We start from the raw sequence: 17,815 nt of genomic DNA on the forward strand, positions 1-17,815 counted from the left end.
AAACTACTTTTCTGAATAATTGTTTTATCTGGTACTGGCTTGTTGTACCTTGTATTTTGATTATACATACTATAGTTTTGGTCTATACTGTCAATGCGGAAAAATTGAGACCAGGTGCAACTTGATGAGCCGTAACCATCAGTATTAGTTATTTATTATTTCAATTTCAAATTAATCTATGGTAAAAAGTTTTAGTTTTTAATGTTGTATAGTTTTTTATTGAGTCGTACAAATAACTTACTTCGGTGAACTGTTTTCATCTGCATTATATTTTTGCATTATTGTAATTCAACGTAATATACATTATATGCTTCAAAATGATATATTCTATATGTGCACCACATTTTTTATGTTATTTATTCATAGACATTAAGTCATTCCTTAATTATCTATATATTTCAGATCGGACAATTGACCTTTTTGTTATATTGAACCATTTCAACGTTGTGAATTCAATTCATTAAAAGCCTTATACTACAATGAAACAATAAATCACTCATGCTGAAACAGTAATCATTTTGCCGTAATGCATGGCTGACTAAATGTATTCTTACTTTTGAATATTATCAGCAATGTATGCACACTATTATAAAATTTTCAAAACTTTAACTTAATTTTATCTAATCATTTATAAATTAAAGAATATCTTTGACGTAAACTTTTTTCTGCAGGAATTTTCTTAATCAAGGAACATTTAATTAACAGTGTCAGCATAGATGAACTGTCTTCTATTTGGGAAATAGTTTCAATCGATCATCAATGAACAAAAAAAAAAAATAATCGTCATATACCTGACTTGGTGCAATTTATAATTTAGAATGCAGAAAAAAATCATCATACGCTATAAAAAGTAAGTACTAAGTTATAATGCGTTCAGGGGCCTCGGTGGCCGAGTGGTCTAAGTAGTTACTACTGTAATCACTAGCCAGTCAACACTGAGGTTGTGAGTTCGAACCCCGCTCGTGCGGGTGCACTCGACTCCAACCTTTATTGACTAGGATTGTCAGTTTTCCTATCGAAGGTCGGTGGTTTTCTCCGGGCACTCCGGCTTCCTCCACCAATAAAAACTGGCCGCCACGAAATAGCCCAAAAGCGGTGCTTAAAAGTGGCGTTAAACATCAAAAATCAAATCAATTATAATGCGTTCAACTTACATTAATTTCAAATCTGACCTTTAATGTCAGGTTGATGAAATATTAATGTTTTCCTATGTTTACATGGCCTTATTGGTCATTAATTAAAACAAAACATAGCAATCTAAATGTTTGATAGTAGTGATGCGTAAGTAACATACATATATGTTTAAAAACAGTTGAGGAACAAATAGATAAAAATGGTTGACTTTATTTCAGTTTGAAGCGAACATTATAATTGAACAGCTATATATGCTATCCAAATTTTCTTAAGGGGGATTGCAGATTTCGCCTTACTTTTAAATATATACATATGCATTGTTACAACCTGTCGAATAAGTTTGGTTATTTTCCGTCCTATTAAGTAATTTTTCAACATACAAATAATATTGATAGGCAGTGTTTGAAATGTGTTGAATGATTCTCCAGAATGTTGATGTCTGTTTCGATACACTTTCAGTTATTTTTTTATTAAACTTTATTTAATTATTTTGCCAAAGCGCACCCGCATTTGCAAATATTGGAGTTGATGTGAGTCCTGCAATTCGTGTTTATTGTTATCTTCGTAATAGATTTATAAGAATTGAACCTCAGTTCACTTTAAATACAAAAGCAAATATCTGAACATTCAATTGATAATGGTTAGAAAGACCTGCTTAAAATGATCCATTTCGTGTTCAAATCTCTTGAATTTTTGTCTGTTGTCATTCTTTGCTCTAATAGTTAATTGTACAGTTTGGATACGTTCTTAAGTCATTAAAACATACTCATGAATTTTATTTTCAGGCATTTATGTTGCTTTATGTTTTTCTTATTCTTCGTCCGATATATTACAAACAGACAGAAGGAGAAGGAATACGTTCAGCTGAACTATATCTATAAAAACGTGAGTGATTTTATTAATGAAATACGATTGACTCGGAAAACTTCGATGTTGTCATTAAATAATCTAACTTCGTCTTACAGACTCCTTAAAAATCCGCTTCAGACTAAATGTAAACCGACCTTATGTCGATTCGTTGATATTATATACCTAGTCAAATCTTCTGTTGAAAACATAAGTCAGAGAATGGCAATCCGTGAAACATGGGGAAATGAAACATCCATACGTATTGTAACAGTTTTTATCATTGGATATAGTGAATCGTTTCAGTTATTTATAGATTTAGAATCTAATATTTATGATGATATTCTACAGTTCGATATGCAAGATATATACAATAATCTGGTGTATAAAACAGTTTTCTCGATTGCCTGGTTATGTGATATGAATATTCAGACAAAATTCATTCATTTCGTGGATGATGATCGGCTTGTCAACTCACAAAACTTATTGAACATGGCTTTAAAACGTTTAACTGCATTCGAAATGAAAATGATAGGATTTAAAGTTACACACGCAAAACCGTTTCGTAAGAGGTCTTCGAAATGGTATATCTCTGTAGATGAATATGAGTTCAATTTTTGGCCACCGTATTTAATAGGAGGAACAGCAATTACAAACATGATGGTTATAAAAGCACTAAATGACGGTATCAAGTATTCAAAAGTTATTAGAATTGAAGATGCATATATTGGTATACTAGCAAATATGCTTAATATTTCACTGGAACATAATGAAGGGTTCTTGCCAGTGTTTGCTCCTGGACATGAACTTTTAAAAAAGATATCCAGCCCTGATTATAAAAGTTACGATATGTTGATCAAGGAATGGAAGGCTATGACGTTAAGTCTCTATTTTTAAATGAAACAATCAAAGATCCATTATTGACTTTAAATTGTCAACAGTTACCTTCATCTCATAAAATTGATATCTTGTATAAACAATATTTCCTTTATCTTTAGACTTACTGTGCTATGTAATCTACACACGTTGTAAAAAACAACAGATTGAAGAAAAAGATTATTCAGAAATCATGAAAAAAAAAATAATCATAGATACCTGGATTAAAATTTTGTTCGGATGACGCGGGTTTCGTCTACAAAAGAGGGACGAAAGATACCAGAGGGACAGTCAAACTCATAGATCGAAAACAAACTGACAACGCCATGGCCAAAAATAAAAAGACAAACAAACAAATAATAGTACAGATGACACAACATAGAAAAACTAAAGACTAAGCAACACGAACCCCACCAACAACTGGGAGTGATCTCAGGTGCTCCGGAAGGGTAAGCAGATCCTGCTCCACATGTGGCACCTGTCGTGTTGCTTATGTTATAACAAATCTGGTAATCATGTAGGTCACATTCGTGAAAAGGGAAGGGTATTGTAGTTAAGACATAAGAAACATATCTGATATCATCTGTGAAATGGTTATTCAATAACGGTCAACCAACTCGCGATGGCGTCCGTAAAATTTACGAAGGGATGATTTCAACTTCACCATTTGGAACTCTTGGTTTTATAACTTCCTATAGCAATCCTCTATCAAGGAAATAATGATAGAATAAAAACAAGCCCGGGAATATCGTATCAATTCGGAGATACATACTCCGTATGCAGGCGCTGCTGGAATGATGCTACATAGAAACGGAAAATTCACAATTGGGAAGCTGAAATCATCTCTTTTGTCGTAAAGTTTTGTTTTCAACCGACCCGCATTGTCAATTTCTAGATGTAAGTCAAGATATGAGGCAGACTTAACTGTATCTTTAGTATCCTTTATTTTTTATTTATGGGATAGATTCGTTCAACATAGTTACCAAATTTTGTATTATTTAGTGAGAGAACATCATCTATATAGCGGAACGTAAAGTTGAAGGATATTGCTAACTTCTTATCTTTCTTCCTAAGAAGTTCCTGTATGAAGTCAGCCTCATAATAATAAAAAAACAAGTCGGCAAGAAGAGGGGCACAATTGGTTCCCATTGGAATTCCGACAGTGTTGAAAAACACGCCCTCCAAACGTAACAAATATGTTGTCATTCAAGAAATCAAGCATCTTGATAATGTCAGTTTCAGAGAATTTTTTGTTTGAATCAGAGTGATTCTTTACAAAGTAGAATTTATCCCTCCCAAAGACAAGATATCTACGTTCGCCATTCTTTTTAATGAAACAAAGTAATACCAACTCTTTCAATTTGTCTTTTAGTTTGGAATGGGGAATACTTGTGTAAAGTGTAGAAAAGTCAAATGTTTAATACTATTGCAAGATGAGAGTGTCTTAGATTGTATGTACTCTAAAAGATCTTTGGAATTTTCAGTATCCACATCTGATTCACGCAACCTCTAGAATAGGCAGTTTAACAATAACTTTGGAGCCTGGCTTTGATTGCTGATAAAATAGATGTTAATAATTTAGAAAGAGGTTTCGTGGAGCACTTGGAAGACCCAGCAATATACCGTTGTTTGTAAGGACACTTATGTAGTTTAGGTATCCAATACAGTGATGGAAGATTTGGTTGAAATTCCAAAGGAAGATAAAACAGACCTATGATTATCTAGGATTTCCTCTTTGGTAAGCGTCGTGAGGGTATATGTTGAGTTTCCCAATGAATTGTCAATAACTTATTCATTTATCAAGCAGTTTATGTAATGATATTTACACACAAAAAAGATGTTGTTTGGGGCTTTATCTGCGGGGACAACAACATATTTGTCATGAAGGTAGGACAAGTATTTTGCAACTTTTGGGTCTTTAAAAATTGAGGTAATGTGGGTTGACCCATTTAGTGTCTTAATTCGGATTTGTATCAACGACCTCACAGCCTTAATCCATTCGGAAAGAGTATCTACGTCTTCTTTCTTAATATTTTGAAGTTGTATTTCCAATTGATGGATTTAGGCTCACGATATTTCGGACCTTTTGATAACAAATTTCGTAGGGAAGTGTTATTGACAATGTTGAAGTCTCTGGTGATAACGTGGCCAGCCGGATTATATGTGAATTGGGAACTAGCACAGGTGCAATCAGGAGGTTTAGACTTGAAGTCGTCAATGTTGAGATCCTGCAAAACGTGTTTGTAATTGAAAATTTTAGTTGCAATTGGTTTGGTATAGGTATAAGAAATTATTGGTACAGACTGATCTTTAAAATAAGGAGGTATTTTCGACTGAACTAATTTATGATGAAGGATATTGCCTAAGTTGACGCCATCGAGCCAAAAGACATATGTTTGTGAGTGACTTAGTGCAGTTAATACACCAATAAATTCCTCTAAAAAGTAGTTTAATCCTTATAATTCTCTAAAATTGGAGATAAGAAATTTGATTTCTCCACTCGTAACTTCTTTCACACGTAAATTGTGAATTTGTGGCATTGAGTTGACCTGGCGCATGAATATATTTTTTGGTTTACTTTGCTATCTGAAAAAATAAACTAAAAAAATATCTGATTTTCTTTCAAATAGATGTTTTGTATTTATTATTTAATTTGACGATGCACGCGAAGTAAAAATAAATATTTTTAACGTCGAGCCGGTTTTTGTTATTATCACCGCTATCTTGTTTTCATTGGTTACAAAAAATAGTTCTGTCAACGTCGTCTATCGAAAAATGAAAAACGTCAAGATCAATTACCGGAAGCCCTCTCGACCAATCATATTAACGTATTCCCTAATATGCAAATCATATAAGAATTATTTTTTAATGTCAAGACAATTAAATGTACGACAACAAGATATATGTTTATTTTAGAAAAAGTACAGAACAATGTACAAATTTTGTTTTAGTAATTGCAATTTCAAAAGAGTAGGTCATTTATAAAAATACATTGATGTAAAAAAAATTACAGGATATTAAAGGGCATTTACATCATAACAGTATATAAATTATAACAATGAACACATAAACGCTTTAAGTTTATGGCTGATCGTCAAACTATATTCAAGTATATAAAATTACATAACATCACTTACACATGCCGTCGCTCAGTTCCATTCGTTGGAATGTTTTATGTAATGCGCAATACATATTTTCGTTGTTTATTTAAATATAGAATGATATTGTATGATTGCCAATGAGACAACTTTCGACCAGAAACAAATGACGTGGAAGTTCATCGTATAACCGTCATAAATGAACAAAAACCTTTACCGCATAGCAATAAAAGTAAACGTAAAATGTAGAACAATTCAAAAGAATAAAAACTTACTCGACGTGACGTTTTCTGCTACTTTTTCCCCGTCACTTCAAAGGAAAATATGATATGATAAAACGACAACCACAAAATTACAGGTTCCTGATTTGAGACATTGACATACACAACATTTATGGGGTAAACATGTTTGCATGCACCTAACAATTCTTACCTTTGACAGCGATGTTACAACACAACAAAAAAAACAATTTATAAAATATGTTGAAAATGGCTTGAATCATCAGATCAACACATAGCACACACCAAAATAAATCTAAGAGTAGTTGCAGTTATTGATAGCTAGATTAAATAATAACTAATAAAAAGATCATGCATTTAAAAGAGGGACGAAAGATACCAGATGGACAGTCAAACTCATATATCAATCAGTACACATTCAATGGATTTAGGAAAGAACATTTATAAACAATCAGGAAAATATTATTTTGAATTAGAATGTAAGACCGTTAATATTCTAAGCTTTTAGCAAAAACACTTAGTTATTTTTTTTATCGATAACACTAAATGTTTGTACTATAACTCATCAAAAACTACTCACAATGCTACATGTACGTTACTGTTATAAAGTCTTAATACATTATGATTAAAAAACAACTTTGGTGGATAGTTGTCTCATAGGCAATCATACCTCATCTCCTTATTGTTATATCATTTAATTGCTTTAAAAAACAAAAGGAAACTATAAAACCTTAATTTTAGCTGTTGTATTCAAATGGTTGGCCTAATATTACAAATTGGTTTGTTTTAAAACTTACGAATAGTTTGCTTTCAGACAAACTTTAAGTATTTCAAACATACAATTAAGTTATATAGATACAATGGATAAGCGTGGATTCTTGAAAAAGAAACCATGAGCCCGGAGGGCGAATGGTTTGTTTTTCATGAATCTACGCTTATCCATTGTATCTATAACTTAAACTATTGTGTTAATTTCTTTTCAAAATTAAAGCCTTTTCTTAATTAGAAGGTATTGTAAGTGAGTTTAAATAACCATGTTATCGTGTCCAAAACGATGCATTGATAATTCTCAGATCACAATTAACTGGTGAAGAAAATACAAATATAACACTTCTACCTTTAAAGATCTTTATATTACCAGGCATATGAATATTATCTGTTTATACAAAATAAGACATATTCGAAATTATTTCTAATAAAATTGAAAATGGAAATGGGAAACGTGTCAAAGAGACAACAACCCGACCAAAAAGCATATATAAAGTATATATAATAAGTATGTTATCGAAATTTTTCTAGCACTCTAGGCACATCACGATTTTCTCGCATAGGAATTTGCGAACAAACCTGTGTAAAATTATGTAGTAAAACAGATGAAATCATACTATATTTATAAAACAAAAATTGACAAATAGAATGTAATCATTTTTGTTTCAAACATGTGAAATAGCCAATATTAATAAAAAAAAAACAACCGGTAAAACTCGCTATTATTACAAAAATATCCACTTTAACATGCAAAATTAGAAAAAAAACCAGGATAACTTACGAATTGGAACATCAGAGAGAATACAGGGATTCGAACCTAAACCGACAAATCCATATCTTTAACTCATTGATTTTAACCATGCTAACCTCGCGGCTACCAACTCATATTATACGACTGCCTATTGTGTCTATATAAAGGTACAAGCCCTGTGTGTCCGATGAACCGATGTATATCAGATGTTCATTCAAATATATAGAATAGACATCTATACTGTAACCCATTGGTAGCCGAGAGGTTTCGTCGATGTGTTGATGTCAGTCACACATAACAGATTTCGAGGAAGGGTTCGATTCCCAGTGAAGGCATATAAAAATTACAAAAATTAAAGGTAAGTTTTTAAATTAATTTCATAAGTGAACAGAAATCAGCAAATTAGCCAATTCAAACTTAATGAAATTAGGCACACAAAGGAAAAAATTGAATATAATTTGGTGAGTCAATTTCAGCGGCAGATTTAGGAAGCGTTGATTCTAGAAAAAGAATCCACGGTAAATGAATAGGCTGACGTCACCACAATGGTTTAACAATAAAAAGAGTATTGCAACATAATTAAATGGCTGCAAATTGTACAAGCGTATCAAAAAATATTTGATAAACAGAGACCATGTAAATATAATTGAGATATGCAATAAAAACATTTTCCTTTTAGTAAGGCAATAACCTTAAATTGATTGTAAACCAATCAAATCTTCTATAATTTTCTAATATGTTACGGTAGTTAAAGTAAAGAAGAGTGAAAGATACCGAGGAATATTTAAAACTCGTTAACTGCAGAGAAACTGACAACGTCATGGCAACAACGAACGACGAACACACATCAATTTTACAATACACGTGCACTACAAAGAAAACTTTAGGCTGGGCAACACGATCTCCACAAAAAACTGCCTTTACCTCCTTTGCTCCTGATAAGATCATACTTCACCTGTGGCAACCGTCAATTTCATCATTGTAGGTACAAGAGAGGCGAAAGGTTCCAAAGGGATAATTTAACTCATAATTCGAAAACAAACTGATAAAGTCATGTTCAAAAACAACCGCAGACAAACAAGAGTTTACAATGCACACCTTAAAAAACTATAAATTTGGTATTATTCGGCAATGTCAGCTAATAGCACATACCATGGAGTAGGCTGAAAGGGGTAAGTTTAGGATGGCCATATTTGGCCCCGATTATTTAATTCAATGTTTCAAGATGAACAGACATGTGAGAAAGTTTAATACAATTGTTTTCTTTTATTCAGAAACGTATATTTTGACATCGCAAATCGGGCAAACAAATTATTGCCTACGAAATATAGAGCGCAGAATTCGACAAACTGAATATTAAAGTCAGATAAAATTATGTAAAATGTTATAACAAACATTACATCAAAAGATCTTTTTTGTCGCCGCATGAGCTCTATGTTTCCTATCCAAAATATAATAGAAATTTACTCGTTTTTATTGAATTTTCGTGGAAAATAAAAAAAGTGCTATCTGTGACGTCATGTATAGAATGCACGTACGTAAATTATATAATAAAAATATATATTTCCTATCTGGTCATTGTATTAGCTATGGTATATTGTGATATTGGTCAAAAAATCTGAATTGGAAATTTTTTCTAGAAATAGGGGACAGTTTTGGGTTTATCGAACCTACTACCTTAACTGTTAACAGTGTTTATAGCAATCGACTAAGGCTCTGATGTTTTATGATTAAAAATCAATAGTTTTCTTGCCCAAGAATGGTCATATTTTCTTTTTCATTTTATATTTTAATTAAACAGTTACGGCAAATGATATTAAAATTCATAAAATTGACTGGAATATTATTGTCATCAAAAACCTTGGAAATAGTTACTTGTTTTCTGCTTTCTATCGATCTGTCGATTTAAGCCCTTTCAACTGATTTTATGAGTTTTTTCATATGTTATTGCGTCAAACCACTGTCCAAGTTGAGTGGGAGGGTTGGGCCCCGTAAACATGTTTAGCCCGTCACATTCTGTCTGTGTCTGTCCCAAGTCAGGAGCCTGTAATTTAGTGGTTGCCTTTTGTTTCTTTATATACTGTTTGGTTTTTGTCCAGTGTTTTGTTCATAAATCAGACCGTTATTTTTTCTATTTTTTTTTTTTTTTTTTTTTTTTTTTTTTTTTTTTTCCGATTGAAATCTCTGACATTTGCAATTTTTGGGCCTTTTACAGCTGACTATGCGGTATGGGTTTTGTTCATTGTTGAAGACCGTTTTGTGAATAGTTGTTAATTTCTATGTTATTTGGTCTCTGGTGGAGATTGTCTCATCGGAAATTATACCACAACTTCTTTTTTTTTTTGAACCGACAAAATCAATAATAAGTTCTAGAAATGAGAATTTTATGGTATCATTTTATATGTAGCATATGTGAATTGGAATTATTCTCATGAAGAGGACTGACATGTATGCTTAAAATATTAGAGCAGCATAGCAAATGAGTAGTTTATATTTCTAAAAATGTTATCCGTTTTTAAAAAAAAACAACATTTGTATCACAATCTATTGAAAAGGTTTGAAATGTGCTTATTTTCATTGAAAACATGTCTCAAATACATGTTTTAAAGTAAGTATATAATGATTATATATAATAAAGATTGACGTGATTCTTTACAATAATTGCATATCATTTACATTACATAAACAGCTATTTTGCATTTTTAACAAACAAAAATCCCAAAACACACGGTATTATCATCTTATTTATTTTTTGTGCCATGTTTTCTTTATTAGTAATTTAGAGATCTGTCCATTTTTGATGTAGTGATAACGAATGACAAACTACTTTAGTTATAGATGTTTAAAGACGGATATCCGAATTCCACCACCGTATCGTACGATACCGTTCGTTCCAATTTATTATACTGGTCGTTTTGTGATTTGTCTTTTCAAAATATATTGATACGATAGAGATATCAATAATTTTTATTGGCTTATGCATACTTCAAATTATCATTTAACGTACACCATTCATATATAGCAATAATATTCATTTTTATACTGGTTTAACAGATTGAAAAGAAAATTTAGCTCGCCATATGAGTTTCAATAAAATTGTACTTCTACTTTTGAAAAATCAATCTTTCATACAGTACACCCGTCATAAATTTCAAGAGCAATCCTTTTCATTTAAAAAATATTACATTGTCAAAAATGTGACAACCTGTATACATTGATCGGAGACAATATTTATTGCTTATTTGTTTAATTCTAACTTTATTTATATAATATCTACCATCTTAGTTATTTAATATTCATAAAAACTGCAGCAGTTTCCGAAACTGTTCATCCTGTTCTCTTTTGAAGTTTTAATCAAAAAAAAGTTTACGTATGCTATATGATTGATTGATTGATGTTTAACGCCACTTTCAGCATTAGTGTGCTATTTCGTAGCGGTCAGTTTGTATTGGTGAAGGAATCCGGAGTGCCTGGAGAGAACCAACGACCTTCAGCAGGAAAACTGACAATACTAATTAATTAGAATTGGAGTCGAGCGCACCTGCCGCGTGCGGGATTCGAACACACAAGCTCCGCGTTGACAGGCTAGTGATACAATAGTACTACTCAGCTACCGAGGGCCTTTTTATACTGTATTAAGCTTTTATATTTTAGACAAAGTGTAAAAATATTGATCCAAATTGTTGTTGTATTTGTTTATCTAATAAAAATATGCTAAAGCATTTTTATATGCATTTATTTTGTTTCAATTTTTTTTTGTTTAGCAATCTTTATTCATATCCAGACTTTGATCTTATAGAGTATGTTTGTCAGAAGTTGGTGGCATTCTTTTGGATTTCAAAATCTGAAATTCTGCGATCTAGTTCAAATTATTTAAGAATTCTAAATTTCTGAGAGCTTTCCAACCAGATTCAGATGTAGTTAATATAGATTAGTCAACTGTTTTGTCAGTTTTGAACAAGCAAGCTTTTGTTACAACATTTTATGAATATATTTCCGAAAACAAGCTGTTTTCTGATATCTGAAACATGATCTATTAAGCCTTTTTAAACTAATCCTGCTAAGAGTCAATTTGAAAGGAAAATTCCGGATTTTTCCAAAATTTTAGAAGGGATTTAAATTAAACATTACTAAATTAAGATTTAATGCGAGGCTGTTGAAACTTCTGTTTGGAATAATTCAATTGTCTTTACAGATTTGTTGTAAATAATTTTGGGACCTTTAAAGTTTTCCGTGTTGTGCCTATTGTCACAATCCACCATTGTCTTGTCTTGTCTAGTCTTGTGTGAAGATCTTGCCTTTCAAAGACACACCTCTGGTTTCAGAGTAAAATAAATGGTGTATTTAACACCCTATATAAAGTTTATTATTCCTATTCCACATTCAATTATTTTTTCTGTGTGACCTCTCCTGGTATATCTGAAGCAACATTTTTCAGATGTATTTAAGGTAATTGCATTGAACAATACGTTGAGTGGCCAAATATATACATTTTGTGGTTTCGAAAATGAAGTCATATCTTGATTTACATCTAGATGGTCGGTTGAAAACAAAACTTTACGACAAAGGGGATGATTTCAGCTTCCCATTTGTGAACTTTCCATTTCTATGTAACAACATTCCAGCAGCGGCTGTATACGGAGTATACATCTCCCAGTTGATACAATATTCCTGGATTTGTATTTCATATCATGATTTTTCTGATATAGGGATGTGGCTCACAAGGAAGCTATTTAACCAAGAGTTCAAAGTGGTGAAGTTGAAATCGTGCTTTCGTACATTTTACGGACGCCATGACTAGTTTTTTTTACCGTTATGGATAAAGGCAACAGAAGTATACTGCAGTTCAATAGTCATAAATCGATGGAGAGAAAATAAATCTGGGTTACAAACTAAACTAAAACCGAGGGATACACATCAACTATAAGAGGAAAACAACGGAACAACAGAAACACTGAAGGGCTACAAAAACAAACGCCAATGCAACATACATGGAGAAACAAACTATTTGATAACAACTGCTATATTCCTGACTTGGTACAGGACATTTTAATAAAAAATGGTGGGTTGAACATGGTTTTATGGCTAGCCAAACCTCCCGCTTATATGGCAATGTAAAAAATACCGTTAAAATGACAACGTTACGTGTTAGGAATACAGTACAAATAAATGCAAGAACACTCAGGGCAGAGAAATACATAAATAAATAATATAATAGTACATTTCGACATATTAACCTCAGAATAACAACGAACACCTAAAATTAATTTACGACAGTACACAAATACCGCATAATAGAATTATGAACTGTGCGTCATATCCGTTTCACAAATGGCAACGACTATGTTCCAATTGTCGTAACTAAAATCCCGTCCCCTTATCCCAGAATGTGACCTATCGAATTAGACTTATAACCGGGTTTGTACTAACACGAACAACACGACGGGTGCCACATGTGGAGCAGGATCTATTTACCATTCCGGAGCACCTGAGATCACCCACAGTTTTTGGTTAGATTCGTGTTGCTCAGTCTTTCTGTTCTTTATGTTGTGATTTTTGTACTGTTGTTTGTCTGTTTGTCTATTTCTTTTTTTTTGCCAGGGCGTCGTCAGTTTTTTTCGAATTAGGAGTTTAAATGTCCCTATGGTATCCTTCGCCTCTCTTTTATAGGTTTGTTCGTTCAACGTTTATTCTCAATTTCATCGGTGCTCTGTGATTGTCTGAAACATTATGTCTGTGTTTTACTACGGATTAACACCAGACTAGGGAAAGATTCAAAAGTTTCGATTGTATCAAAAGCTCTTGATGAGAGTGTTTTAGTGTAATTATTGACAAACAATGTGGTTGATTATTCATTTTGGTATTTTAATGTGATCTATATAAGCGGATTAATAACTATCAGAAAAATCTTTATTTGATGTATTGTTTACGAAGACCAGTCTTTACATTGACGTCAAAGCTACATTAATTAAGACGTGATCAAACGCAAAATATTTTTTTTAAACTTTGTATTACCTACTTTTAGAAAAAAAGTAAAATAACAAAAATACCGAATTCCAAGAACTGAAATTAATGTATCAGGAAGACAAATATGCATGTCTTTGTCGTTATTGGCTATGAACTGACTTTTATAGAGTTCTCTAGGTCGGTACTTTGTGTCTTTCGTCTTTATGCTGTTTGTTTGTTGTGCATCCTACCAATATGATGAGTTGAGTCATTTCAAACAAATTTTTATAGTTCGATCTTTTTTTTTTTTTTGTTACACCAGTTAACGCGATGGATCAGAGGTCACACATATGTTTGAGTTCGCCAAATATCAAATGTGACTGTCCCTAATCATATTCATTTTTGTGGTTAGTTTTTGTCAGTCATTTATATTTTTGAATTATTGTTTTGTCTAACATCAGGCCATAGGCTTACTTAACTATATGGTAGGGTACTGCTGAAGACTACGGTACCTTTGTTTGAGAGTATCTACCTAAATTGGACTCTGGTAGATAGCTGTCTCATTTGCAATCCTTACACATATTATTTTCTACAAATTGAAACCTAAATATCAAGTTAGGGATATGCGGTTTCTATTGCAACCTGTACTGTGGTAACTCATATGATGCATTGTTTGATTTATAAATAACATAAATGTTAGAAATTACTAAAAGTGTTGACGGCTTGAATTGAGAGTGCCAAAAAATTTTTTTATCAAATCAAAATACTAAGACATAATAAAAAAAGTGTTCATGTTATGTCAGGATGTAATGTGTACCAAAACGTTTTTTTTTTTTTACTTACTAGCATAATCTCAGTTTGAATTATGCATTGAAAATTATTATGCATCTCATGGTGGATTGTATGATATAATAACAATACCGATATTAATTTTACTGCACCAAATGCGCATTTTGACAATTTAGTTTTCTTAAGTAACGCTGGAGGCCAAAATATTTGAAAATCCGAGATCTAATTCAAGCGTTGAAAAGCTAAAACCAAGAAAGTACCAAACGTATAGCGAACCTGAACAATGAACAATAAATCAATACTATGCATGAGAGAGATACATTCCTAGATTCAAAAAGATTTCGAAATTTTGTAAATTACAGCAATATTCGTATGTATTGTGTCTATATGTCATTTTGTTTTTCTTTGCTGAAATAATTATTTGTTTTTAAATTGATTAAGATTATAACACAATGTTGACTGCTGTATCCCAATTTTTGACATTTTTACCTTTTGTGTCTGTTTGTTTTGCTCACACATTGGTGTCAATATAATGGAATTATATATGACTGTCATACAAGTGAGAGGTTTGGCTAGCTGTAAAACCAGGTTTAATTTGATTTTGGCATTTGATAAAGGATTTTTCGTTTTGAATTTTCCTTGGAGTTCGGTATTTTTGTTATTTAACTTTTTTTCAGCAATATGCAGATCTCTGATCGGCGCGTATCACACACACTACAACATAATGCTAAGAATGAAACCAATCAAAGTGTACTCAGTAACGGGTATCGTTTTCTTACTCATAAAAATAATATACGTAATCGTCTTATCATAGTAATCAATACATCAACTTGCTTAAGTATGAAGACGTCATACATTTTCATTTAAAAGTATGATGACATTTCATACAAGTGAGAGGTTTAGCGCTATACAACCAGGTTCAATCTACCATTTTCTACATTAGAAAATGCCTGTACCAAGTCAGGAATATGACAGTTGTTGTCCATTCGTTTGATGTGTTGGTGCTTTAGATTTTGCCATTTGATTAGGGACTTTCCGTTTTGAATTTTCCTCGGAGTTCAGTATTTTTGTGATTTAACTTTTTTCTAACACTACAGATATACGGAAAAGTAACAGCTTAATTTTAACGCATATTAGAAAAAACAATTTCAGATCGTGGGTTTCATTTCCAACGATTGCATATGTTTCAAAATGTTCATGATGAGCAGGTTGTTGTCTACACTTTCGAACAGCTTTTACAAAGATTTGCTTTTGTTGCAGTTATTGATTTTGACAAACACATCATAAATGACAAACATGTTACATACTTTGATATGTTGTATTTGCAGTGCTATTTCATTTTTGTCATTTATATTCGTACACAAGTACGAATGAGCAAGCGTATATATTTAAAGATATTTAGGGAATTTATTTGTCAATATCAACCAACGAAAAATAAACACAAGAAAACAATAAAAGAATAAAGGATAGGTACATGAAATTTCAGTTTTAATATTATATTAAGTAAATAAGGCTAGTCTGAAGCCAATTACAATTAATAACAAACTCAATTTTTTAAAACAAAAATATCAATCAGTAAGCATCCAACTTCAAACAGATTTGGTATAACGACGTATTTATAAGTCAGAGAAAAACATGACTGTGTGCAATGCCAAATTGCAGGTATCAACAGATTGTAGGAAAGTGAATGTATATATGTATATTACAATAATATTAAGTTGGGTTATATCTTATTGATAACAAATCAATATATACTGATAGAAGCAATCTATATAATAACAATCTATATGAAAAGACATCATGTCTATATGTTTGATCTTGCTAATACACATTAAAATATGACATTGTGGCTATACGTTGTTCCTTAAAATTAAAAAAAAGAATATGTAAAAGCAAAACAAAATAATCTCAACTAAATCCCAAAGTTAATATAATATAAATATAGATTCTTGTTGACAACGTTTACAAACTAACCACTTCAAAAACATGTCCAAAGGTAATGCGTTAATTATAAAAATAAGAAGATGTGGTATGATTGCCAATGAGACAACTCTCCACCAGAGACCAAAAACATAAAAGTGAACAACTATAGGTCATCGAACGGTCTTCAACAATGAGTAAAACCCATACTGCATAGTCAGTTATAAAAGGTCCCAAAATAAAAAATGTAAAACGAGAAAAATAAATGAATGATCTTGGCTACAAAGTCTGAGATAAAAAAAAAACAAACAAAATAAGTCTTATTTCACAACACAATGTAACAACTTGCTGCAAAAACAATCCTTGCTATACGTTTGTTTAAATATGTTTTTATTACTTGGTCTTACAACAAGAATATGAAAATAACAAGGAACTGGTCAACAAGTTATATATCCAGCATGTACCAGAGCAAGTTAGCCTTAACTTCAATCCACTTGCACAACGATCGTTTTTGCATAGTTTCAAAATTTTTTCTATTTGAAACTGTGATTTTGACCGGATCTGATGTAAATATGTGCAAAAAAAGAAGTTAATAACATTTTAGAAATACCAGGAAGACCGCCCAAAAGAATGACACAAAAATTTCGCTAAATCCATTTAAAAGATATACACACGTTATTACTATTGAGAGTTCTAAAAATATCGTAAGTGGTCATAACATAAATCTATGGGCCATTAAGATATATAGTCTTAAACATTTGATTAATTTTCTATATAATGAAATAAATAACAGTATTGACAAAAATTAGAAAATACAAAACGAAATAGATAATGTTGAACACAAGTTAAAAAGTTTGTATAAAGATAAAATTAAAGAATAAAAATTGAGGTCAAAGGTAAAATGGTTTGCAGAAGGCTAAAAAACAGTGCATACTTTTGAATATGAGAAAAATATTGTCGAGCAAAAACAAGTTATAACTGAACTTTATGTCGAGTATGGATAAGCTACACTAAAGGTTTATGTTTATAAGTGAAATACAACAAAAACATCTTCATGAATCAATTAACTGCAAAAATGATGTGAATAAGTATATACTGAAACAGAAGCTCCAAGACAATTTGATTAATGAGCACATAATTAATGCGAAGGGAAGTAACTTGACAGGAATGCGCTGAAGCTATTTTAAAATCAGGTTAAATAATCCACTCGTCTGGATAAACCCTCCTTTTTGACAACTGTTTCTCGTCATATTAGTGCCAAGTTATTAAGATCTATTCAGTCAATATTCAGTAATTCTAATCTTTCTATACCAAACAATAGAATACTGAATTGTCTAAATGGTACTGCAATTCTGGATTGATTGTAAGCCAAACGTCTCAACAGTACTGAACGTACACCAAAAACAATAACTGAAAAGTAAGTTTAACTCTTAAAAAGACTAAACATG

The 17,815-nt window shown here is 31.7% G+C and overlaps 1 protein-coding gene across 1 annotated transcript; it reads left to right on the top strand.

Annotated features, from left to right (window-relative positions):
- Positions 1-492: 492 nt before the first annotated feature.
- On the top strand, positions 493-5,552 carry LOC127719316 (beta-1,3-galactosyltransferase brn-like). The gene is made up of 2 exons (XM_052225372.1): positions 493-850; positions 1,920-5,552. The coding sequence occupies exons 1-2, from the start codon at positions 819-821 to the stop codon at positions 2,875-2,877; spliced, it is 990 nt and encodes a 329-aa protein (XP_052081332.1). The 5' UTR covers positions 493-818; the 3' UTR covers positions 2,878-5,552.
- The last annotated feature ends 12,263 nt before the right edge of the window (positions 5,553-17,815 follow it).

This window comes from Mytilus californianus, unplaced genomic scaffold (assembly GCF_021869535.1).
Source record: "Mytilus californianus isolate M0D057914Y unplaced genomic scaffold, xbMytCali1.0.p SCAF_11, whole genome shotgun sequence".
Lineage (NCBI taxonomy): Eukaryota > Metazoa > Mollusca > Bivalvia > Mytilida > Mytilidae > Mytilus > Mytilus californianus.